General features: G+C 40.7%; 1 protein-coding gene across 1 annotated transcript in view; it reads left to right on the forward strand.

Annotated features, from left to right (window-relative positions):
* LOC135495015 (protein unc-80 homolog) overlaps nt 1-26717 on the forward strand; it is a 94433-nt gene that overhangs the window by 43051 nt on the left and 24665 nt on the right. Inside the window, exons 8-39 of the mRNA XM_064783402.1 lie at nt 24-80; nt 980-1030; nt 1785-1838; nt 2921-3001; nt 3462-3515; nt 5303-5435; nt 5771-5942; nt 6389-6607; nt 9377-9601; nt 10384-10571; nt 10787-10999; nt 11217-11352; nt 11601-11831; nt 13180-13317; nt 13569-13619; nt 14199-14225; nt 15909-15926; nt 17480-17670; nt 18112-18327; nt 18638-18673; nt 19466-19651; nt 19949-20087; nt 20374-20482; nt 20628-20700; nt 21019-21153; nt 21357-21543; nt 22697-22825; nt 24926-25063; nt 25448-25635; nt 25924-26007; nt 26242-26310; nt 26530-26628. Coding sequence (XP_064639472.1) covers nt 24-80; nt 980-1030; nt 1785-1838; nt 2921-3001; nt 3462-3515; nt 5303-5435; nt 5771-5942; nt 6389-6607; nt 9377-9601; nt 10384-10571; nt 10787-10999; nt 11217-11352; nt 11601-11831; nt 13180-13317; nt 13569-13619; nt 14199-14225; nt 15909-15926; nt 17480-17670; nt 18112-18327; nt 18638-18673; nt 19466-19651; nt 19949-20087; nt 20374-20482; nt 20628-20700; nt 21019-21153; nt 21357-21543; nt 22697-22825; nt 24926-25063; nt 25448-25635; nt 25924-26007; nt 26242-26310; nt 26530-26628 — 4027 coding nt within the window. The remainder of the gene's footprint in view (nt 1-23; nt 81-979; nt 1031-1784; nt 1839-2920; nt 3002-3461; nt 3516-5302; nt 5436-5770; nt 5943-6388; nt 6608-9376; nt 9602-10383; nt 10572-10786; nt 11000-11216; nt 11353-11600; nt 11832-13179; nt 13318-13568; nt 13620-14198; nt 14226-15908; nt 15927-17479; nt 17671-18111; nt 18328-18637; nt 18674-19465; nt 19652-19948; nt 20088-20373; nt 20483-20627; nt 20701-21018; nt 21154-21356; nt 21544-22696; nt 22826-24925; nt 25064-25447; nt 25636-25923; nt 26008-26241; nt 26311-26529; nt 26629-26717) is intronic.

Here is a 26717-nt window from a genome sequence, read left to right on the forward strand (position 1 = left end):
TTATTTATTTTTTATGTGTTAAGACAGAGCTTACGACGTTCCCGGTCGTGGTCAAGGGCATTCTCATTCCTCTCCATAAGGTTGGTTCATTCGTATTATCTACAGCTTACGTTTCGTTCCCCTACACGACATTGCTGCACTTTTTCTTCCATTTACTCAAATATTTCTCATGGTCAAACTTCATCGCAAATTGTTGTAATATTTTCTTGACAATTTTCATTGAAGCACAGGCTTATGTATCGTGCTCCTCCACCAATATTGCTGCACATAATGTACAACCGAAGTATTCCTCAGATTTGATCGATTACCACAACGTACTGTAGCCCTATAGTACCCTCGTCCGATTTGATTTTGTGATATTTTCTGAAATGCTAAACCGCTTGCACCTTTTCCACACATGTCCCCAGTTATTTGCCCAAGACCTATACCTGAGGCCCTTAATGGTACAGCCCGTATTAGTTGCAAACATTCTATAGCACATGCCATATGTCTAGTTCCTAACCCCAATTTCTAGCTGCCAAAATCTTGATGCTTTGTCATAGTACTCTCCCTAACATTACCTGAAGTGGATATTATACAAAGTCATTGGTGAAGATATTGCAGGCTGTTACCATTAAGTACATTTCCAAGTAACGGATTATGGCTGATACTTTTTGCAGGCTTCTGGGCTGGTCTCTATCATTTTACGAGAAAATTTACAAAACGTATATCTTGATCCCTCAGAGACAATGCTACGGCATAGCTGCTCTGTGATGGCTGATGGGGTCTTGGGAAACCCTGGGTCTCAGGTATTCGCATGCATACCGATGATGTAACTATATATGTCAAGACCAAAGGGGACAATGATTATTTCAAAGCCTCTTGTGATTCTGTTACGAATTTGGTAATGCCATTTAACCAATGCCATCAAAAATGTAATGATTCCGTTTGATCTTGGCCGTTATACTCTTATACTATCTCCATCTTCATTCTCGTTTAGAGGTCGACAATCTAGGTCGCCATCTCCAAGTCCATCTATGCTGTCAATCAGGTTCGTCCGTTCTCCGCCTTTTTCGCCAAGTGTATCACGCTTTTTCACTTTACACTTCTGCTTGGTCAAAACCACTGGATAAAAGAAGTTACCTTTCTTCACACGGTCTCCACCTAGCACTGATACTCAAGGCGTTTAGAATTGACCAACATGAGGTTTGGGTATCCCATACAACAAACAGATATACAGTCGTACACGACGTTAGGTCATAAAGGTCATGTATATAATACGTATCTCGCTATTGTCGCTATCCTCCACAGTGCTGGACCTAATTTGTACATCAATAACTCTCCTCTCACCTTTCATCGGCTCACATCACATATCACTTGCTATAGAATGAGTCCCCTGAGCCTGGTTCTCTTGCCAATATAAATGAGTATAAAGCGACAGTCGGCTGGCTCGCCTGAGGTAGAAAAGATATCTTTATGTGGTGATGAAGATACCTTTATGTGGTAATGATTCTTTCTCATAACAAAAATACGCTTTTTGGATGACTGTGACTTATTTTGTACTTTATTTATTAAAAAAATGTTTTGTTTCAAAAGCTTAAAAGTTTTTTTCTGGAAGTGTACTTATCCTTCTGTGGGAATTTCACAAGGCTCACGAACCAAAAGTAGGTCATGATGTTGCATGCGACAAGGGGCTATATACAATACAAGTATGCCATATCATTCGACACTTGGATGATATTGCATATCTTGCATATCTTCTATATAATAACATAACTGATAATGTTTTTTCTTGTGCTTTCAAGAAGCCACTGCCGATCGAGGTCTCCCTCACCAAGCGTCTCCCGACTCTCTGTAAGGTTGGTTTCTTTTCAAATCGACACATTCTAATAATTTGCTTGGCTCACTCGATGCTTTCCTACAAGGCTGGTTCCTCCTGCTTCTGCAGAGGATGGCAACTAGTCTTGGTTTGCCGCTTTCTGCTCAAGACATGAGTATTTCAATAGCTAGATAACCGACTTCTAATGAGCTTGAATCATCACCCCTCTTATCTATAACCATTCCATAAAGGGGTAATTCGGGTAATGCTGTCCAAATTTTCTATCTTGTGAGATCCTCAGCACCAATGATTTTCATCATTACCTCATTTGGATAGTCGGACCTTCAGTGTTTGTATCCTTGTTAGCCATGGCTCCATGGGTATAGATATATTACAGTGTTTGAACTTGATAAATGACTTTACTCATTTCCTCAAAGCACCGAGTACCATGTTGTTACTTTAAAGAGCCAAATGTTGAAATCATTGTACTAAACAGAGAGAGAGAGAGAGAGTTTAAGTATAGGTTCCACACAGCCGCCTCGGCTAACAACAGGTAATGAGAAATATGACTCCGTCCAATCTGAATGGGGACAATGTTCCATCAGAGTCTTTCTATACAAAGACTCTGGTTCCATGTAGCTTTACCGGCAAATGTGGTAACAGAAGTATTTCATCTCATGGATAATGATATCATACAAGCCATAATGGTTCAATATTGATATTTTAGAGTGAACCTCAGTTACTGATGGATGCTAACCTAAATGTGAAATGGCGTCTGTCAGATTTGATCTCTTCGTTCTTAGATGACCTCATTACTGACTTGAGTGGAAATACAAATCTGTCAAATAGTTCGAAAGCTTCCCTATATTACTTGAGTTTCGATGGAAATTTATCAGTTGATATTATTGCTTACAGTTCGGATATGGGATGAACCCATCTTGTTAACCAATATGTTTTAATACACAGTGTGATTGATGCCTTCAAACATTTATACTGAGCTGCAGTACTTATCAGTTCATTTGGGTTAAATTTGGAACTTGTACTGGTTATTCTGATGAATATGAAACATGACCTGCACACTTCTTGATATTATAATTTTTCTCTTCCATTCCGCTTACAAAGAAGTGCATGTGGTCGTAGGTCAAGATCAAAGTCACCTGCTCCTGTTAAAAAGAGTGCATCATCGCAGCATCTCTGCATCAGGTTGGTTCTTCAATTCTTACAGCACAGACAGTGTTGTATTTGACTAACACAACTCACTATCCTCACAGTCTCGAGAGTTCTATACCAAATAACTTAACACCTTTTGACTCATCATTAGTTCCTTTCTATTGTATAGCAACTTCATCGCTTTCATTTCAGGCAAAAATGAGGCAGTCTCGTCTTGTGTGTTTTGTTTTCGTGTCCTTTGACACCACATATACCAAATGGATAGTAGGAGCTATACAGACATCCAATGCTACATTACCCTCTCACAGTGGCATCAAAGAGATGACACCATGGTACTGCTTCAGCATCGTATCATGCCTCACATGCTCTGTTTTCCCTTCAAGATGGCTCCTTACACAACACCAGGTATCTCTAAAATCAAGGTGGTTATACACTTGAAACAGGTTACATGTGTTGTTCACCTTATTTGAGCATGAGTCACCTTTTTCTACAGGAAAGATCTGCGTTCCCGCTCTTTATCCCCTGCTCCTTCAAAAGACTCGGTCAGGTTAGTTCATGCAGAGTAGCTGCACAACTTCACAGTCTTATCCATTGACCTGTGCTTTAGAGAGGCCAAGCATTACAATTTGCTTTCATTACTATTTCAAAGCTACAGCATATTACCGCCACCTAGGAACGATATTCACTGTCACCAAGGAACACCATTCATCTAGCAACACCCATACTGTTGTCAAGCTATATTTGCATCACAATTAATACGTAGCAACACCATTTGTCGTCACCTAGCAGCACTTATGTTATAAAGTATAAGCCTTGTCTGTAACCTGGCAACACTATTATTGTTACCAAGAAAACCATCTTCTATTGCCTAGTAACACCTTTTCCACTGTTGCCTAGCAACATTTTTTTCTGTTGCTTAGCTACACCAGTAAATGTTACCTAACAACACTGATTGTGACATAGAAGCACTGTTATCTTTCGCCGTGATTCTTATTACGGGTTATCCTCTCTTGTTAGCAGCATTTGCAACATCACTCACTTTGTTGCAATACCATTCACCTGAGTAGAAACACCTCTTAGTCCACATCACAATGTGTGTTACTATAGCAATTCCATTCACTAACCAATTACTTTTCATTACCAAGCCACGTCGTCTATGGGCACATAACACGGCCGTTTATTGCAGGAAGATTTCACTAATCTCACAGATTTATCTTCGAATAATTTTGATAGTTAGTTGTGCACAATTTGTTAGGCAGTCTATGTTTACAGTCAATTTAAGAGGGATGTTGAAGCAAAACATTTACTAAAGTGTTGTATATTCTGTGGTGAATGTGAAAGTTCCCTCAATCTCTTTATCCACATTCCTTTTCATGCCACTTCTGCAAAAAAAACAAGGTTTTTCCGTAAAAAGCATTATTCAGTAACTTAAAGTAGTTTTGAAAAAAAAACAAGGTCTTTCCGTAAAATACATTATTCAGTAACTTAAAGTAGTTTTGAAAAAAAAAAAAAAGGTTTTTCCGTAAAAAGCATTATTCAGTAACTTAAAGTATGATGATGTTACTTGTAAAATGCTTTCACGGGCCCACCATCAAAATGGCGAGGCTAACTGTGAAAGTGCTGACTGTGTTACTGATAACTGATGTTCTGTTACTAATTTTACCGTGTTCGATTTCAGTTGAAGTGAAAGACACATGTCATTCCAGAACATGTCTACATAATTTTTGTTTTAATTCTCAATGTGTCGTGTACTAAAGTCCTCTAAACAGCTTGTTGTTTTGAAATCTTTGTCTTGTCAGTTGTACATACACACAGTCGACAGTGATGTGAATGTCTCTGATCTTGCTGAACTATGTCCATAGGGCAAGGTACGGTCCTAGTGACACGTGTAAATGTCATGTCTTTGTGAAATTTCATAACTCACATAACTTTCAGTGGCATATCTTCACATTCATTTATCTTTAACCCGATTGACTTTCATTTGTCGGTAGCTGCAGCTGCATGCATCCACGAAGACTTTAACATTCATGAATCTAAACTGTCGCCACAAAGTGTTGTGGTAACAACTTAGAATTACTTGTCATCTTCATCATTTCCATTCAAGGTTATATGTTGTACCCAATGCATAGTATGCTACATTGTCGTGATGCATATTCAGAGTCGACATTTACATGAAAATCCTATTTCTCCATCTAAGAGAACTGATTCCAGTCTAAATCATTTTCGATTCCAGGGCAAAAACGGTCAAGTTTACGAATGTCTTGTGGTAAGACATAAGGCATTCCCGACCTGATATTATGAGTCTCTTATGCATGTTTTGTTTCTGACTAGAAGAACCATGTCGATGACCTCAGAGAGTGGTGATGAGAGAGAACCGGGCAAGTCGACGAGTACGGGTAACGTGGACGAAGTGGGCAACACACAAGGGAAGTCACGACGATCCATCTTCAAGCGCAGGACGAAAAAAGTAAATAGTTTGTCTCCTTCTCCTTCTGAGTTCTCATTGGACTTGTGGTCGATTCTAGATTTTGATTTATATGTTAAGTATTGAGTAAAGGGTATTGTATATCTTTGAGTTAGTGTGTCTACATGTAATGTCAGATGTTGTTGCACAAGATACGTCCATGACGATCTTGCCAAGAACATTCAGATCTCTTGGGAATTCTGGAACATTTGACTTTTATTGTCGTTTCGTTTGAGCTTTGATGTTCTAGCTGAAGGCTCCTATCTCTCAAATCGGCAGACCGTCCTCTGAACCAAGCTTAACGTGACCCATGATCGCTGTAATCTTTATATTTTCAGAACACATCCTCCTCCAACATCCTCTCGGCTGCCAGTGACTCGGAGATGAACGACAACGAGTTTGGTCGCCACCACATCAAGCTAAGTCCAAGAATGAGCATGTCAGCTGCAGAGGATGATCCCCCGTCAGGTCCCAGTACCCCAAAGAGGAAGTTTAGCAAGTTCAACATTGGTGAGTTGATTCCTTGACCTTTCACGTAGTCACCCTCTTTAAAGTACAGTCGTATGTTCAAATCATATCAATTCAAAGCTTCGCAGTTGTATTCAGTCTCACTGTCACGGAGCACTAGGATAGTACTTTCAACCCTCTCATGAGCTCACGATCTTTCACCTTCGAAAGTTTGTGCTTATGTGAGATTGTAAAATGTTGTTTTGACTACCGAATACTTCATCATCCGACAGAGCTAGTGGGTACTCCTGAACATGTGAGAAAGGATACATAATATAGTGTATTGACTAGTAGACCCCAAAGACTTCATATTAAAAAAAAAAAAACAAAACAAAAAAACAAATTGCAATTTGTTTATGATTGGGCTCTTTTTCACAGATTCGTGACTATTTCGTCGGCTGCATTGCTGCACATTTTTCATTAATTTTTTCTCAATGGTGTAACCCTAGGTGGAGGAAACAAACAACGTAATAAGCATGGCAATGAAAGGCACAGCGACCATGGACGGCAGAAAAGCAGTAGCACTAAAGAAAAACATTCTGCTGGGGTCCTTGATAAAAAATCCAACGGCAAGAAACAGGTTAAAGGTCACGTGCCTGTCTATGGTCGCAGCCTCAGCCATAACTATCCTTTGTTTGGTCATGGGCGTGGATCAGGACATGGACATGGTATGTAAATATGTGATGCTGACAATATGAGTCCCTTCCTGCATCCATTGGTAACACTAGAATGTTGTATACACCTAATAAGATAATCACTTCATTTTTAACTGTTGATCTCTAGGTGTGCTTTCACCAGTAATGCCTGAACTAATCACCTCACTGTATGGTCACACGCCTACACTCAACCAGCTTTATCACTTCATCGCTTATTATCACATGACGAAAATGCCCTATGAGATCCTTGTTTAGGATCTTATGCAGTTCCTTATACGATATATATCAGGTTCTTTTAAGATCACATTAAAATGTGCTATTGTTTGCACACAGGCAATTATGCCCAACAATTCGGAAATTTTATTTGGAATTATTTTTGAAAAACTTTATTTCTCAAATTTTATGAAACAAGAAATAAAGAAAACAATTTTTTTGGAGCTTTTGAGAAAAAATTTCGTTGAAAGATTTTTTCAAAATATATCGGGGGCACTTTTGCCTGTGTACACTATAAAAGACAACAAAAGGTAATCAGTGCAGCAGCAGCAGCATTTATAGGGGCAATATGCTTGTTATCACTGACAACGATACTGTCTTACCACAGGGGTACGTTAAACTGGCTTTGAAATGATGACTGCTCATACCACTTTCGTGATAGCCTGTGGCTTAACTTGCATGTTATGCATGATGATTATTCGTTACCGCCCCATCAATTGGAGATGACAACATTCAATTTCTTTCTCTCTTTGCCCCGCCTATTTAACCTGTTCTTGCATCTGCTGCCCGAAAACGACCACCACCCCTTGAAGTGATAACAATAACTAACAAGGTATAACATTCTTTCAGACAGGTTGCCCTCCTCGACATCGATAGGAACAAGAATTGACCCATAACACACTAGAAGAACTTCTTTTCTTCTCCTTAGATATTGATGATGGTTCACGAAGTTAGGGAATACCAATGGTTGTCTACTAAATAGATTGACAATGATTTTAGTAGTGTGTCTTCTTGATTTCCTGTTTCAGGGTCCCGTCTGAATCACCTGTTTCCATCCTGGTCCTTTGAAATGCTCAATCTCAAACTTGGCAAGCAGAAATCGATCGGTAATTGATCTGTCAATCATAGCGCATTTTGGGTAATAGGAAGCTTTGCTTGGAATGATATTCTATATGTGTATGCTTCGATAATGTCGAGATATGTCACATGACATGTCTGGGCTGCTTGTCCATTCGCATCTGAACTATTGAGTAAGATTTTGATATTCGAGTTTTCTAGCTATGAGACGAAATATCTATGCATGTCTTTCTTAAGATTCTTCTGGCTGTTTGCTTGGCCTTATCTATCTTTGTCCCCTCCCATCAAATGAGAGACTTGTAAATGATGATGGCAATATGACGATATATCTTACCACAGATGGTGGGTTCAGATAATTTATAGCCATTGTAGCGATATTTACGAGGTCGTTGGGAGAATGCTGATAAGGTGGTGTGATAGGTAGCAAATGATTTAATCCATTATTAATCCAGGTAAACAAAATGGTGTTCAATCACGAGTGGTTTATGGCGAGTTTGAATTAAGTGCTAGTTGCGTTAAAAGGTTTAATTGAAGAAGTGTAATGATTCCCCGATCATTCTCGTTGCAAAAAGAGACGATTTTACACCCAACTGTCGTCTATGATACAAGATAAAATTGTTGTCATCCGCAGTGAAATGTATCCATGAGGGACTTGGTCCATGCTATTTTTGAGAATAACTCGGGTTTCTAAACTGTTGTTGCATTTGTCTGAGTTGCTCATAAACTATCTTAATCTTTGGATAGCTCTTGATATCTGAAAGTCCATGGTTTTGTTCCCTAATTCCCTAGGTCACTATTAATGTCAGCATTTCAGGGTTTACCCGTGAGAGAGCAGTTTGTTTTGTGCCATTTCATGATAATTTGCGTTTCACAATAGGTCCTTCTTCATATTAAGCGTTAAACAAAATTCTGAAAACTACCACAGGGCCCTGAAGCAAAGCACACGGAGAGTTGTCAGCTTCACCTTTCGGCCAATGCCGGCTGGCCTGGAAAGGAATCCGTTCTTCAGCTCAAGATATAGACCAACCAAAGGTTGTGGCGCATGCGCTTGCTTCGTTAACTGCAAAATAACTTGAAGGGTTTCACCTCCAATATAAGACCTGACATTCAGACACATGTCAGAATCTTTCATTCTGTGTAAAACAATGAAATGACTATGATTATGGATTGGGGCCCTCTCAAGTTGTTTTGCAACGCGCATGGTTGTATTTCAGCGTATGGTGGTTGGGGGTAAAGTCATTTAGTTCAGGCCGTAAGGATGCCTCCCAGCCTTGGGAATAGCTCATGACCCGGTTCCTTTGCAAAATGTAGATGTTAACTTCACCTTCTAGCTTCTCTTGTTCACCAGAGCTTTAGTTGTTAAGGTTGCACGTAGAATCACATGCGAACATTCTTTCTGTTCACATACTGATAAGACTGATCAAACACACAAGCGACAAAATCGACAGGGTGTAGTTGTGTCGAGAGTAGGTTGGAGTGCATGTTACTTTATTCTCAACTTAGAGTAAAAGTTACACAAACATTTGCTGAAAGTGTCAGTGAGGACACGTTATATGCTATTAGTCATCAGAAAAGGTCACGTCGCGTCTAGGTCTAGGATTACCCAGGTTGTCTTTCAAAGGCGATCTCACAAGACTAACCCATGGTTTCTGATATCGGCGATCGGCTTTGCAATCTAGCAGTGAGCTTTTCTCGACATCGTGTCTTCAGGATGGCGGCGATCGGCCAAATCAGACCATGAAGACGACTCAACCACCGACCTCTCACAATTCGCCGAAAACCGTCGTGAATCTGTCCACCAACGCGGGAAGCGGATGTCCTTCAAGGCAGCTGGGCAGGCAACCTTGACATTTCTCACTGCACGGAAGAGACTTGAGGACAGCCTAAAGAGTTTCGGGAAGAAACGCCTCAGTAAAAGAGGAAGTATCGATGATGGTGAGATTTGAATGCTGCGATTAAGGCGTGATTTCTCTTTGGCGTTTTCCAACTTTGTTCGCTGCCTTGGCAAAATACACTTGGCTCCAGCGTTTATTTAGTTATTAAAAAAAAACCACTGGTGCGGTTTGTATTCTTTGGTGATACTTCTTCACTAGTGGGTGTTTTCAATGAGACATCTCAAATACCAGCTGGACCCAAGTGTAGTTTGACGTACCGTGGACTGAAGTAGGAAAACGCTTTAGGGGAATCGGTACTCTGTGGTTGGAATAGCTCGTGACCAGACCTTACTGGTCACTGCTGATTGACTGTAGCTATAGCTGCATCATAATCTACACATGAACTCTATGCTACCAGACTGACCGATAAATGCCGAACTCCCAATAACATCTCTCTTCCCTACTTTCCACCTCAACCTACGGTTAACAATTTTGCTTACCGATAAACTGACCAATCTGGTTTCTTTGACTAATTCGCATGAAATAGATAAGAGTTATGACCTCACCCCAACATAATCTCTTATTAGTTGTAATTCACTGACACCAACCCACAACTTAACCACTGGCAAATCACTTAGATTCTATCTTTAGCATCACAGAGTTTGTACCCGCCACGTGCAAGAGATTGCTTTACTCGGAAATAATGGTACCAGATAGAAACCTTAAGACAATATATTTTGTGTAAGGCCACCACAGATCGTAGGCTTTCATTGAGTACCAATAACAATGATGATAGACATGGCATCTTCCCCTCGCTCTAACGCCAAGTCGATGCCCTTACAGATCTGATGCGCCGCGGCTCGCTGGAGGTGGGCAACTCACACCAAGCTGAAGTCATCATCTTCAAAGAGAAGAAGCTCGTCGATGCTTGGGCAGTCAAGTCAGGCATGCTCCGATTCTCGTTCTTTATGGACTGCATCCAGCCTGGTAGCGTCCCGGATCCCCAGCTTGTTGCAGCCATGTTGGATTTGGTAAGTCGAGTTTATCTCACTGTCGGCACCCTGGATAAGTCAGTCGTCGATTGAAGCGAACGTTTCTTCAGAAGTCGTTACTGATGGTTCAGGTATTGGGCTGAGAAACCGAGAAAGTGTGCTTTTTGTTATTAACACTATCAGTTTCTGAACATTGTTATCTACTACTAAAGGTTATCTTGCATAATTGATGTCTCATACTACTCTTGTTGCAGGAAGCCCCTGTGGTTGCTCGGGGAGCACTGCTCCTTGAATGTGCCCATTTTGTGCATCGTTGTAACCGCGGCGACTGGCCAAACTGGATGCGGTTGAACCTGCCCAGCTTCCGGCTTGGAGGACCATTACAGAGTCGTGGACAACCATCAGGTTACAAGAGAAATACGTTACTGCAACGGACTGCGGGTAGAATGTTCTACATGTGGGCTGAGGTGAGTAACACAACTTCGTGACATTTGAATAAACTCAGATATCTTGCTCCTAAGCTTGTGGAAGCTTAGGAGAAGGAAGTATGGATGTGAGATTGTTTTGCAACTGTAGACGACATCTGTTCGTTTAGTTAAGGGATGGGTCCAAAAGAGGTAGTTCCGGCACAGTTTAGCTAAGTATTCAACATTGCATTTTTCACATTTCCTCATTGCTTTGCAGGCTCTTGGTTTGAAGCTTGAGCAGATCCTGATGCAGGAACACAAGGACAAGTTTGACCACATCCATCAGGTCAAAGATGATAATAGAAAGAAAGAGCTGAGGGAGGCGGATGATGATGAAGACTTCATGGACGAGGGTGTGTGGTATATGCTTTGTCCTAGTTGAGATGAATTGGACATGAGGGAACATCAGCGCAGTCAGGGGTGTATGTTGGGTAATCTAGACGTGACTCTTTAGAGCAGGCAGGCCTATCGAAGCACTTTTGATTCGTTTTCAGCAAGTTCGTGTTACTTTGATTAATCTTGCATCCATTACAGCAGAATCTACTGGTGAAGCCAAATGTATAAACCACTATGTATTTATATGATCGATTTTTGTTAACAGCCACAGTCAATCATACTGGCTCAGACTGTCCCCACGCGTTGAAGATGGTCGCCTGTCAGCTCCTTTTAGAGATCACCACATTCCTCCGAGAGACCTACCAGTACATACCCAAGATTAAAGCCTCAAAGAGGGAGCACACATTGGAGAAAGCATCACAGAGATGGAGCAGCGTCCTTAGCAGTCCTGTCCACTCGGATCGTAGCTCTGCCTCGTTCACTGATCAGCCATATGGTAAACCTTGTGCTTTTGTCTTAGAGGGTGTAACGATTGTGGTCCTGATGGCATCAGGGAGATGACCTTGAGCTAATGATAAGTTGCTGACCTTGCCGACTGACTATTCCTCGAAGGACGTACTAGTAGTTGAACCACAAGTAAAATCTGAAAGCAGTCTGGGCTTTCCTCAGTCAATGTCTGCCGTCTCGGAGGAGTTGACAATAAAGTCACCCTAAATTCTTCATTCGCAAGAAAGTGGAATGTTATCCTAGATCAGATTTTCCGTTGTTTCGTTGTCCAAGGTTACTCAAGGTCATGCCCCACGTGCCTAATCACGTTGGACCACAACAACTAGGTGATGCAATGGCGCTTCTCTTGTAGTGTTGTCATAGATTTTGTCAACCTGTAACTTATAAGCTGGTGTCTAGTAACGTTGGTATCTGCTACGTGGTCTCTGATGCTATTCTCTCTAAGTTCTTCTCAAGTAAATTCTGCAAATATTAGGACCCGCAGCTATCTACAACTTTGACTCCACTCAAAACGTTTTCAACAACTATGAAGTCTGAATTTAATTAATTTTATTAGTAGTGCATAAAATGTTTAACATTACAATCCGTTGAAGGTTTGAATTGAATGTCTTTCATTATCTTTTTCAAATCTTCACCCAGTGGTCCCTTCCTGATTTAGTTGCCCCACACCGCGCCACCAAAGCTTCTTATAGATTAATTTAGCAGTGAAAGAAAATTTAGTTGAATCTTTATCTCATTTTGCCCATTTATTACAAGAACTCTCATTCCATTTGGACCTAGTTCATGCTCTGTGAATATCTTAGCTCTCACAGCCGCCTTCCTGAGTTCAATATCCTGACAAAAGTAAAGAGCAGAGAGTATTTTTTTCTGGATTTCAGTTTATTAGGACCAAGTGGTTTTACTGCTATTTGCAAAACTCTTTCTTCTACTTCTGTGACCCTGCATCAACCCTCTCCCTCCCCTACCACCAACACCAAACACGCACCCCCGGAGCCATTTAGAGAGTGATATGTGTAGACTACCGAGTCCAATCGTCTGATACATCTGGTGAAATTCTAAAGCAGCCAGGAGTAACAAACTGCGGCCGCAAATGATGTAGAGTATAAAAATAAACAATAACTGATATTCATGATACCTTTAACCCCGTTGCAAGTACTTAAAGGAATGTTTGAAAATGTGTTATCAAACGACAAACGTGGGATAGCACCGACACATCTGGTACTTTCTAAATGACTTCTTCCTTCCTCCTTCCTTCTTTCCTTCTTTTCATTTCCTTCTCTGCAATTTGTTTATTGTTTGGTCACTCTTTCTTCTTTTGTCACTTGTTGAAATGCTAGCGTCCCTTTCACCAGGGAGTCCCGGAGACCGGAAGATCAGCTTTGCTGTCTTGGGAGAGCAGCGAGAACGCTCCGATTCACTCCACAGTAGTACGACCACCATCTCAGCTGCTGCCGGTGACCCTGACGACAAGAAAGGTAAGTTCAAGGTCATATAATGCTTCATGCTACGGCGACGTGCAAATGATCATGATGGAGGTGCAAAAGATCAAAAAGCGATCAAAAATATTTCAAAAAGTGAGATTTCTTCTAAAATCTGAAGAAAAAAAAACTCGAAATTTTGGTGGTTTACTGTTTTTCAGTTTTTAGCATGTTTGTGTCATTTTGTTGCCTAGAACTAAATATGAATAAGTTCATATTAATAATCATTGTATTTATTTGTCTTTCAGAAAGGCGTGTGGCCCAGGGCAGAAAACTGCTGAAGATGCGGAGAAATTCAGGTCAAAACTCGAGCTTTAAAAATCGGAGCTTCAAAATGAAACGAGAGCCTGGTGGCAGTACGAAATTAAATTCAAAAATAATCATAGTGTTATGTAGTTTTGTTGTTCTAGTTTGCTCTAGAGTCGCTTTTAGTCCTGCCACCTAAGAGAATCACTGAAAACCGGCGGGTATTTGTGGTACTAACTGGTGTGATTTTGGTTTTTGTTCTATTACCACTTAACCTGTTTCGTTGTTGAATAATCATTTTAAATATTTATCATTATAGATAGCTCTTTATGATTAATGTCGCCATCCATATCATTGTGTTATTCCTCCACGGGAGGTGGATTCCAACACACGACCCTTTAGTTTCCAGTCGTTTAGTTGAGATACTTTCTGCCAACAACATGTACAAGGGTCCGGAGTTAATAACCATATTGACACGTTTCTCCAAGACGTTAGATGCTTCTGACTCTCCCTGAAAGCCATTAAGACTAATGTGATACTGACCATCGCTAAATTTCTAAATTGGAGCATTGAAAACTGTACTTCTTGGAAGAAAACAATTGAAAGAACATCTGCTTATTATTTTCTTTCAGAATTGCCACCATGTTTAGTACCAAAAGGTATTTACACTTCTTGCTACAGTGGTGCCCCCTATGTGGTGGCAGTGATGGTTGTCCTCTGTCCATTACTTTCCTTCATCACAAATTGGCCTGAAACTCTTTATGATTAATCAACACCGTCCTCCGTGGTACACTCATTTCTTGCTGGCCAACTTGAGATGAAAAAAACTGTTTTACTTGCTTCAACTTTGCAAGGTTTTATTATGTGTGTTTTTTTAATCTGTAGCCTTGACCTGGTTATTGTGTGGCCTTGAAATTGATGATGGTCTCGACCTCTCATTGTTGATGGCTGTCACCTTTATATAGTGTGGTTTGATCTATCCAACTCTTGCTTTGATCTGTGGTCTTGACCTATTTACCACTGAGTGGCATTGGATCCCAGCCATTGTCTTATTGTCTGTTGCCTAGACTTTCTCTCCGTCTTGTCAGTGTGGCCTTGACCTCGATTTGTGAATGGTTATGACCTTTACCATTGTTTGTAACGTTACATCTACAATTATTTGCCTCATCCTTCTTTTACATTTTCGATGTCTGTGGCTTGACCTAATTCAATTATCTTACCTTAGCCCCACTTATCTGGGCCCGTAATGACTTGTCCCCACATGGTCTTTGTATTTTGACCACATGCCAGCCGGTCTCTTTTTCCATGGTGGATATTTAACAGTTCAAAGACCTGACGGTCAATTCAGAAAACACTAAAGCCCGTCCGCCATGTTTTCAACGACCGGTCCGCCACGTTTCAAACGCCCTCAGATATGATATTCTACCAGCTGGCCTCAGTGGCGCTATACCGTATTCACCAACAGAGCATTGGATGTGGAGCATATCTTACCATAAGTGGCCATTTGTGACCAATGTTGGAAATCGAATGCCACCTCATCAGACAGTTCCTCATTACACGCATGGTTTTAATACTAGCAAAACGGGAAATTGTTTTGCATCTTTAAAACTCGAAAAGTTGCTGCGTGCTCCTATAATCATCAGAGGGTGTCATGTTCATCTCCTTATTATGTATCTTGTGAATTCACTTTGCCAATATTGTAAAAGGGCAAATTTTAAAGGCCACTTTGAAACTGAAAATGGTGCAGATGGCACAAAAGACGCCATTCTGTCAAGCTTGAACGTGAAATGTAAAACTGAAAAATATGTTCATTTACAACAACGGCTTCATGGCATAGTGGGTAAGACAGCATGGAGCAAGTGTCGAGTGTTCCGAGTTCGAACCCGTTCGAGGAATATTTTTCATTTTTTCTTTACACGAGAGCGTCACTCTGACCTGTCACGTCAATGAACTTGTTGTTTGTGCAGTCAAGTGAGACCAGTCGTTTAAGGTTAATTCTTATTTTTGAATCAAATGAACAAATTCTCAGTGATATAACACAACATAATGATTTTCAGTGATTCTCTTCTTAGTCCTTTAAACCAACACAGATTGAGAGATTAGGATTATCGATCCTTTGGAGTATGATAAAAGTAACGAGTTGGCATTTCCCATCTTTCCCCTTTGTCAGTTGTTTTTGGTCAGCATCTGGCTTTAAATCCATTTGAAGAGGAAAGCTGATAGAATATAGAACTTGCAAATGAACTTGATGTTTATGTCTCATATTTATATCGAATCTGTAAAAGTCCTGCTCAGGTGTATGTGTGTGTATCTTGCTAAAGTAAATTATCATTTTTCTTTAGCTGTTGCATTCAGTGCAGGTATGACTTAAACCTTTGCATGCTCTGCCTTTGAAACATGGTGCAAATGGTCAACAACCTGGGAGAAGCTGTGAATGGACCTAAAGCGTAATGATGTTCCTGATTGGTCTCTATATGTTATATTTCACAGTTGCCTGGTTCTTGACGATCTGTGCCCTGTTTTGAAGGGCATAAATGGACTATATACTACAGTAATACTGCTATAAATGGGACTCAACGTCAACCTATCCATCTCCCTTATATGTCTTCTCCTAAATGTTTTCAAGAGATATTATACCCAAGTATTTTCCACCATGATATTTTGTATTCCTTTAATGTGTCTCTCCTCAGTGTCAACAATGGTCATATTCAGTGTTACGACTGTTGAGTAGTATTGTTAAGACTGTCATATATACTCATGACCCTGTTTTCTAAATCTCAACCTCCTTATTTCTTATTTGAACATTTAAGACGTATATTTTGCCTCTTATACTAAATGATGTATTGGTGTTTTCGTCTCATTATTCAAAACCCACAGATGATGAGGTGCAGAACAACACATCTCATTGTCAGATTTCATTCAAAGTGGTGTAACCCAGATTACCATGTCCTCTTCTGATACATTTACCGTGTATCCAACGTTCTCCAATTGTATCCATATCCTTAATCTCTCAGCTGTGTTCATTTCCTCCATCCTGGAATGTTTCCTCCATCCTTCCGTTCCTTCATCAAGCTCCTTCTTTCTTCTTAAAAGGCCTGATTTGTTCATTCATAAAGAAATTTCATTTGAGATTTTTCCAATTCCGTAAAAACGTGTTGAATAACAGTGCATTCTGTTAACCAATATGATGATTCCTAGAGATAGTTGTAAACCATGAACATGATCGAACCAGGCCTTTTAATCTTTAGAAGTTATTCGGTCATTGACAGCATTCTAGATAGAGAATTTCGTAAGTCAACGAAAGATCTCGGAGATGCTCAACACAGGTTTACTTCGGGAACTACGAGGCAATATAACTACTTAGAGATTTCAACGTTTTATTCCCGATTGATTTATAATTGTAGAGTAATTTGTATTAAATAGATACGATACTTCCTTCGTTACACAAACTCTGCTTAGAATATCATAGCAATGCCATTTCTTAGATGGCCACTAACATATTCATAGCTTAACGGGCATGGTACATTGTGACTTACTTTTAGTAATCGTGTTCTTTTTGAGATAGAGTTTAAAGAACCATAATGAATGTAATAATTTTGCTTCAAACATCTGTTCAAAAAAGCTTCTTCTCTACTCTGAATATTTAAAGAGATGTAATGGGCTTCATGATGTTGGCGTAACATTTAAAATTGCTGTTGATGTGTATTGTCAGCATGGCTGCTTTGGCTGGTACGTAGATCGAGAGGCAGAAGTAGGAGTTCTTGCTTCTCATAAAGATCGGTCTGAGTCAATAAGTTATCAAGGGCCAGTTTCATTCGGTAGCTGATCGGTAGCTGATCGGGAGCTTCGGCAATTCTGATTTCTTACAGCGTTTGAAGATTCTTCAGTGTTCACACATAGGTCTCCGTTGCAGGTTTGAAGAGAATGGGCAGCATGCGCTCCAGGAAAGTCAGTGTCCAATCCATCAAGTCTGAGAAATCAGACGACGAGATCACAGCCCCACCTCAGCACAACAGTCTCGATGTGGAATCACCTGATGAGATGGCGGAGAGCCCTGAATATGACACTGATGACAATCTCTGCACATACATGCCATGGATCAAGGTAGGCTACGGGCAATTAAAACCGGTGTGACAGCGGATATAGTCCCCCTGGAGTCATAGTCCGGTAGCATTGTATACCAGCATGGTCTATTGTACCGCTAACCCTAACCAAAACATTTAGCAATGCGGGCTATTGTTACACGGACTATCAGCCCTAGGACTACTATCCCTTGCACACCGGTTATATGAAATACGAAACCTAATATAATAACCAAGTTCGAAATAATTTCAGTAGTGGAGTCACCAAATTGTCTACTCAAATTTTGTGATAATTTAAAGTCATAATCATCGTCTCTGATTTTGCCATCTAATCATGAACTGTTCGTCCGATTGACTTCCAAAATATGTTCTTGTTTTGTTTTTTCCTGCAGGCTTCTTATAGTGAAATGCGAAATTACCAGTTAACTTGTTATGATTAATTCTGAAGCATGTTTCTTTACAGGTCATCATCCAACTTGCCAATACTTCCAACTTCATCTGCGACCATCAGAACTTCTGCCACCCGAACTGCTACGAGAGACAACAGCGTAGCTGTACGCGGCTCATGAATGCAACCTTTAAAGTGTATGATTGTGAAGAACCTGAGAATGTGGACGAAGATGGTAGGAAGTTAGATGATAGCAAGAAAGACACGTTCAGGGAAAAGCTTAAAAGACGGGTAGGTTGGCGCTGCTTGCTTGCCAGTTACCATGTGACATACAGTACATGTACCTGTGATATACTAATTTAAATAATAGACATGGTGATGTTATTTAATCACAAAGAGTGCTTTTAAAGGAACCCTCGCTGTATATTTCAGATAGATACGCATCCTAGAGCAGAGAAGGTCGCTGTTCTTGTGCTCAAAACAGGGACTTTTCTTTAACGGGCTATAAGAACTTAAACCCGGAGATGCCTTTCAATTCAAGTTATTATGAGTGTGTCTGATGATGTTTAAATTTCCTATCTCCTTCTGTCCGTTTTCACAGCTTTCACCTTCTAAGAGTCACTGTTCTGTACCAAAGGTATACTTACGTGTTAGATCACATAGATATCAAATAGATTAAAAGCACTTTGTTTAACCACAGGCTAATAAGCCAATAACGTAAATGTGGTACGGTTAATACCCCTACCCCCTACCCTCCATCACCAAAATTTAGTTGACATAGATTGTAAGTATGTTCACATAATATTTCGCGACAATATAGCTAGCGAAGGCTATTTGCCCCCACATGGTTTCTTGTCACGTGCTATGATAGTCTTAGATAAAGCACTATCACGGTTGATTTATACTAGCACTTGCTGTAAAACAAAGATTATCTAAATCTGTTCACCATCGTGTTTACGCATCTTAAAGATGTTTATGTACCTAAAGTAATCAAGTTACAAAGTGCACGCTCATGATCAGTAGCTCGCTTTTAGAATATTTAGAGTTTTGAAGTTGGCTTTGGATGTATATGAAAGAGCTGTTGGTCAATCATCAGTAGTTATCAGGGGGTCCATTGTCAACTGGTGACAAGTCATTGTGTCCACCTCCGAACTGTAACTGCACATATTCTAGTATCATACAATCCACCGTATCTGTCATGACGTTATATTGGTGAAAATGACATTCAGTACACAAAAAAGGTCAGAGCCTTTTCATTTCTGCCTAGTTCCATTGTTATATTTCAATCACTGACATGTTGTATAGAGATGTTTCTTGGACCCTATGGTTGTCAGTCTCCCCGTTACATAAAATGGCGATCCAAAATATGAATCACCCAGTTCGATAAAATGCCAGTTGGAAGGTAATCATCTTGTGATTTTAAATACAGGAGTCTGTCTTCCAACCTTCGTCCCCGATCAGGCGTCGTGAAAGCACGCCTCTTCTTGACAAGATTAGGAGTGACGTGAACCTGGCTAAGCTGATGAAGATAGATGCGAATAGGGACAAGAAAGACCCGTGTCCGAGACCTAAGAAGAAGGAGGATACCTACATGGTCAAATATCTCAAGTCTCAGGTAAAACAGTCCATCTTATTTTGAGAATATTCAATGGTTGTTTAATAGAGTTCAATTCAGATACTACTGAGGAAAGGTCTGTCAAAAATCTATCATTTACCAAAGGATGTGGCCAACTTTGATGCTTATACATGTAGTAGCACCATATAAAAGTGTTGGTTAAGCGATTTCCAGCATATGGCTATGTTGATAGATTTGACGACTTCAGCATTTAGAACAGTTTTCTATGTTCTCACCTTTCCAACAATTGCTACAAAGAGATTTACATCTGAAATTGTCTTCTAACTCTGTGTTCAGGTTCAGAAGTTATGTCACAGTCCTATGGCTCTTATGAGCAAGGCATCCCCAGTCCTCCAGGATGACCACTTTGTAGACATGCTTCCTGTCGCCTGGGAACTACTGTTGGAGAATGACCAGGAGCTGGCTTCAGCTGCAGGTAAAACTTGTGTAGAGACGACGACATTATATCGACTTGTCTGTTCTGTGCGTCAGGTCTGGGGGTAAGAAGGGTCTGACCTAACCCAGAGATAGAAAAGCGATAAGAATAGACAAGTTTATTAAACATGGAGATGGACAATCTTGTGAGACCTTGCATTCACTTGGCTGAGTGATCTACTTATCAGGCTTTAGAAACATACGGTCATCGGGAACTGCTGCACAGTGCCAACTGTGTAATTTGTTCACTTCAAGTCCACTTTGACATTTCGATCTTTCTCTCGCAGCGTCCGTGTTCATCCTGTCGGCCATTAAGGTCCCTGAACAAGTTCAGGAAATGATGACCAAAGAGTTACAACATGAAGACACCAACCAGAGGATAAATGCCATTCTTAGGTGAGTTCGGAAGTTGTTCTGATATCTATCCCATGCCTGTCCACTTGGAATAAGAATCACCAAACTTGGAACTGTGTGTGTTACACACAGCCAATGAACACTGATGATAAAGAAGTTTTAAACATCCGGTTCTGTTCTCTTGCAGATACAGCATCTTATGGCGGTTCCGTTATCAGATGTGGCCAAGAATGGAGGAGGGGGCTAATATGTTCTTCAAGGTAAGGTCAGACTTCTATTCATTGGCTCACTGTTTCTTAACTGCTAGGGCTATCAACTTGAAACTTTGTACACAGGACTCCCTAGGTCAGGTTACCTCTGACACTGAATTTCGGTCCGATCTAATTCTCGACCTGGCCCCCAGGGGGCCAAAAGTGAAAACCTAGAAAGTGTGATATCACGCTTATTAGGGATTCGTTTTCGATAGCCGCAAAAGCTATGAACTTGAAACTTGGTACACATTACCCTCTAGGTCTGATAACCTTTGACGCAGAGTTTCTGAAAGATGAAAAAATTTCTAAGTCCAACAATCATTTCAGGTTCCACCCCCGAGCATTGACTTCGTCCTGCCGTCCCCCACCATCGGTAACCCCACCCAGACGATCGTGGACCCGCCATGGATGCCACATTTCAAAACCAAGGTCGAAGAGGTCACCTTGAGCCAAGAGGGATCTGTAAGTTTTGTTATCCTAGAGAGGATTGGTGCATTTCACATGTGCTCATTTTGCCAATTCCGACAAGATTTCCCGCAGCTGCATTCTTTTCCTCCGCAGAGAATTCGTATTGTTGTTCTTGTTGTTCTCCACCAGTTGTTCCGTTGAACGATCCATCTACTCCCACCATCATCTGAAGATAATAGAAGGTGTTTGATTTCCAGAAATCATTAGTGACAGCCACAACGACACGGCGGAAACAGCAACAAGAGATGATACACCAGGCCCTCATTGCTGAAGAGGACCGGAAACGTGAAGCTCGCGAAAAGTTCCTCATTAACACCATCAACGCATCTCAGTTAGCTGCTAACGAACCAGCGTTACACCACAGTACAGACGAGCATGATGAAGGTAGGGACACCTTTAGTTAGTTTCAATGTCGCTGGCATGAATGGCTAAGCTGACCTGAACAGCTAAAATGACCTGATATCGTGATGAAAGATCTTTAAAGATGTATTGGTAACCAAGAGAAGAGTGCTTTTTAGTAGTAGTGTAGTCAGCATTATGGGCTTTGCTTCTTCCACGATCCTTGTGATGACACTCTGAATACAATGTGTAAGCACTATTGCTTTCAGTTCGCCATCAGGACCCTCTAAATCGCTCTCCCGTTCTTTAATCTTTTCCACTTGTGTAATGATATGTCGCCTCTCTATTACATAACGGACCGCCGTGGTCCATGGTGAAGCAAAACTACTGAAGTGCACTGTCATGTCTAAGTATTGATTAATGCATTAAGCTTACCCGACCACAAAAAACTACTTGGCAAAGCTTTTGGGCACAAAGTATCATATGAAAAGTATTTTCCCAGAGCAGTTTAATATGTGTTGATAAAAAGATAGGCCTATAAAATGAGTATCCGAGTCGCAGAATATGCCTTTACTAACTGCATGTCCACGCCATTGTCTTGTGCGTGTAACGTAGTTGTCCAATGGTTCAAGTATTCTCTGCCCGAGTTATCTTACACTTTGTCGAGATGATATTCTGTCACGTTTGGTCCTGTGCTTTCGACTGTGTAATCTGTGGAAGTATGTGCTTGCCTGGTGTCTGGACAATGTCTCTCACACTTGATACTTAAGTATGATATGATTATAGGCCCTGAAGTGGTGGAGGCAGCAAACTTGCCAGATTTCAGAACGTAATGTCCTTTTCAACTGCTCTGTCTTCACATTTCGTCACTTGGTACATCAAAGCCCAATTCACCATTGCCCTTGAGAGTCCTCTCACCCTGATGAATCTTCCTTTAAAGGCGTATTACCGATATGCACTCTCATGTCAGGAAGTCGGTGTGGTTTGGGGTGCTTCGGCCAACACCTAGGGCCTACTTGTGGCACCAGCTCGAAAGCTTGTACACACTTTTACTATTATCGTAATGGTTATGGTGAATCGAATCATCTGATGCCACTTTTTCTCGTGACATGAGCGTCCCTCTACAAACCCTCTTTCTTCTTCCGCCCTTCTGACGTCATCTGTGTGATAATATGCATGTGCTTTTTGCTCGATATAGCTATCCCCGAGGAGATTAACATGGCGGCACGGCGCATGTCCGTCGCGCCGTCCCGCGCCTCAAATTTCCAAATCCGTAGCCTCTCCTGGCGGAATGGCAGCATGCACTGGGCCAGATCACCACTCGAAGGTATCCCATCATTCATGATCACATGATTGTTTAAAGCATCAAATATTAGTGCATGGTTTGGATTGGTTGCTAGGCGACTAGAGTAGTTGCCGTAGAGACACATCCTGTGTAGGGGTCGGTAAAGACACAAATTATTCAAATTATGCTACATCATAATCGTATTCTTTTTTTTATCAAAGTAAGAATATCACTCTGAGCATGGTACAAATTGGTGCTAATATACGCTAAATTATGTGACTTTATGCAAATTTAACTTGAATTATGCTAATTTATGCTAATTTATGCTATATTTCTGATCATGAACACTGAATAAGGGAGATTGAACGTGGAGATTCTGAAACCCAGAAACACCCCATGTCATGCAAATTGTGAATGTTGTACTAAGTCTCTCCCCTCGTTGTTGTGGATCTTTTATGCAAAATGTAGCAGCTCTGTGTCTAGTGCCGCTATGACGAAACAGTTGACCCCAACACTGGATGGCTAGGCTATTTTTATTAGCTCGTAGAGCATGTAGGGAACGCTTCTCGAACCAAGCCAGATTCAACTTAAACATCTGTACCCTAACAGGTAACATGTACCCTAACAGGTAACATGTTATATACTGCATTTTCATTGAAATCATTCCATTTGCTTTAATTTACGTGTGTATTGTCATGGTACAATAGCCATCAGCTGCACGACTTAGATAAGAATTGTCTCTGCCATAATGAGTAAAAAGAAGGGAACGTGAATGGAGAAGGAGTTTGGTGATCAGTTTTCAGTATACAAACAAGAAGGTTTAGACTTTAAGACTGATCGTGCTTTCAGGCTCTTGTTTTCAAATTGGAATGTACCCCAAGCGTATCACCTGAAAGGCATGGTCGTAAGATAAAATGTATCTTACGCAGCAAAAAAAATTGTATCTCAAGAAAAATTGATTTTGGCCAACAAATTCATTATTGCCTTAATCATCAGATTACCTGTTTATATTTGTTTTGTGTTTTATTTAGCTCTCGGTGTGCATGTTTTGGTATTTGATTTTTCCCATTTAAAGAAATAAAAGAAGTCTTAATAAGGAAGTGGTCTAAACTTGAAAACGAAATCTGGATGTTGGGTGAAATGCTTTGTTCAAATGACTTGAAGATACTTCATTCGTAACTAACCCGTTTGAAGAATGATCTTGCATGTACTTGCCACAAGCTATACCATGAGGAATACTTTCAAGGTTGCGGGCGTGGAAGGACTTTCCAGTCACAATGTCTGTGTCCTTTTACCATTGAATACTTAGACAACGGTTTCAATCTTTGACTAACTAGACTTTTAGACAGCCTTTACCGATATCAGTTCTCAACATATTTTCTTCCACTACATCTTTAGAGTCGTACTACACCTTCGCAGATAATGTTAGATTAACAGTCTCTATCACATCTTCACTGCCGTTTAAGCGTTTCATTTTGTTCTATTTCTGTTCTATCTACACGTTGTATTTCACAACGGTTTGGTGAAGGGAACACTTCCATTTCTCTGTTAGTTTCACTAGATGCGCCAACAATATCTCGACAGTCTTCAATTTAAAATGGAATCTAAAATTTCTGAGCACTTTTTGAGAATATGTCCATCTTCAATGGTGCTTTTGAAATTTGCCTGATTATGCTAAACATTGGGCTGCTTGGTGGAGATCATTTTCATTAGTTATGTTAGTTTCTAGAAATGTTAGGTGTGGGTTCCTTTTGCATGGTCGTCCGAACTGTCATGGTTGTTGTATCTTTTAAATAGAGAATCAAAATATCATTAGATAGCGAATGATGACCAAATAGGATGTTATACGCCCCGGCGAGATGCCACCATGGCATGCTCACGCTGACAATTCTAGGATTGCCCCTGTGCAGGAATGTAGCAAGTTATTCACGAGATTATGAATGAGTTTACCTGGGTGGGTCGAACTTGGTAAATTCGTTAGAGATTCGTTCTAAAACAATCAATACCGGAAGCTCCATTCTTCTACTATTTGATATGCAGAAGATTTTATGAAAGTTCAGAAACACATTAGCGGTTCCTGTCCAAAGCTCAATGAGGATTCATTATAGATCGTGCTCTTGTTTCCTCTTTCCCGCCAACCAGACGAGGAGCAAGTCGAGCGAGCTCACACGCAGCCGATGCAGCTAGCGCAGCCGACGTTTCCATCTTGTATCTGTGCTGCTGTCTTACCCATAATTCACCTTCTCGATGACCTGGAGGTCAATCAAGATGGTATATCTGGTAAGCACTTCAATGACAGTAACAAGTTTAACACATTGGCAAGAAACGTAAGAAACCTTTTCCTGGTGGATAACGTTCATTGCTTTTATTCAGCTATCCAGATGTTAATACGAGAGCGAGCTACTGACATTCGAGAGAACAAAATGTACAATACAGTTGTTGATATGATTGGGCCAATGATCACGAATTAGGAACACCAGCTGATGGGGCTTTCGTCTCAAGTTGTGATGAATATGATTACTGTCCCAACAACATAAGCTTGCTACTCGCCTTGGTATCGAGGCGAAATCCGGTTTTCCCTGAATGTCACTCCTATCAAGATCTAAGTTACTTTTCTAATGTCTTCTACAAACGTATGTTTGGACCTTTAACATTCTATTTCAGTGTCTGAGGTGGCTGAAAAGATCATCTGGTGGTGTCTAGTTGAGGATCCTCCACTATTCTTCCGCCATTTCCTGGAGAAGTTGACAAAGAAGGAAAGTCAGGACGAACTGTTCTTTGTACTGCGAAGACTCATGATACGGATGCCTACACTACCAGCACAGACGGCTCATACCATATTTAACTATATTGTAAGTTAAGGACCAGAATGAATTAGATATGTAGTTATTGCAACGATTTCGAGCTGAACTGGGTCTTTCTTCAAAAAGCCATTCTGCTTCACAGTCCCGGGCAAAGAGTAAGTTAAAGTCGCGAACCCACGATTTAGACCAGTCGAACAATCTTCTCTCTCATTTAGGCCTCCACTTCTTCTAGGGCGTGCGTAATGCAACAAGTTCTCCATCTTATATCGAAGAGTCTGATTCTCCTGGACGGGAATCAACATTTATCTTGTTACTTGAGATGTTTTGTTCTTCTAGATTGGCTTCGTGATGTTTTATGTGCGGAGCCCGTGTGAAGGCAGCCAGGAGGCCATCGGAGGCGCACTTTCAATGCTTTGGATGGTAAGCCAGAACCTATTTAAGAGAATGCTGAGTTGCCAACAGAGAGAAGATCTCCAATATTGTGATTACGCGATGCGGCGGGCCAAGGGGCATACTTGTTAGGGAAAAGGTATAGACACCATTTGACGTGCATACATCATGACATACAGATTTGCAAAACCATCGATTGACAACGCAGTCGTGTTCGACTGTCATTTGTGTATCACAAATTGACTTACCTTTTGCTATTTTCAGATTGTTCCCAGCGTTCAAGGTATTTACTTCAAAGATTTGAAGCAAACTCTGAGGAAAGAACAATGTGATGTAAGTAATGGTGCAGCTTCATTTTCCCCGATATGTTGGAGCTTTAGAAAGTCATTGCATTCCTTCTTTCGGACTTTGTGTGGACTTACTGCTACTCGCCTTGGTATCGAGACGAAATCCGGTTTTCACTGAAGGTCTCTGCTATAAAGATCGAAGTTACTTTTCTAATGTCATCTACAAACGTATGTTTGGACCTTTAACAGATTCTTTATATTTCAGCCTACACTTCTGGTAACGGCCAATGTACCAAGTGCGAAGAAAGTGGTCGTTCATGGTACAGACTTGACTAGCATACCATCTCAGTTTCCGATTCATGAGGTAAGCATATATTGAAACTGCACCTTCTTGCACTTTTCGAAACTAAGAACTTATAATCTCCGGTCACGAAAGAGGATTGGACCAGTCTA

The sequence above is a fragment of the Lineus longissimus genome, chromosome 10 (assembly GCF_910592395.1).
Source record: "Lineus longissimus chromosome 10, tnLinLong1.2, whole genome shotgun sequence".
NCBI classification, from domain to species: domain Eukaryota; kingdom Metazoa; phylum Nemertea; class Pilidiophora; order Heteronemertea; family Lineidae; genus Lineus; species Lineus longissimus.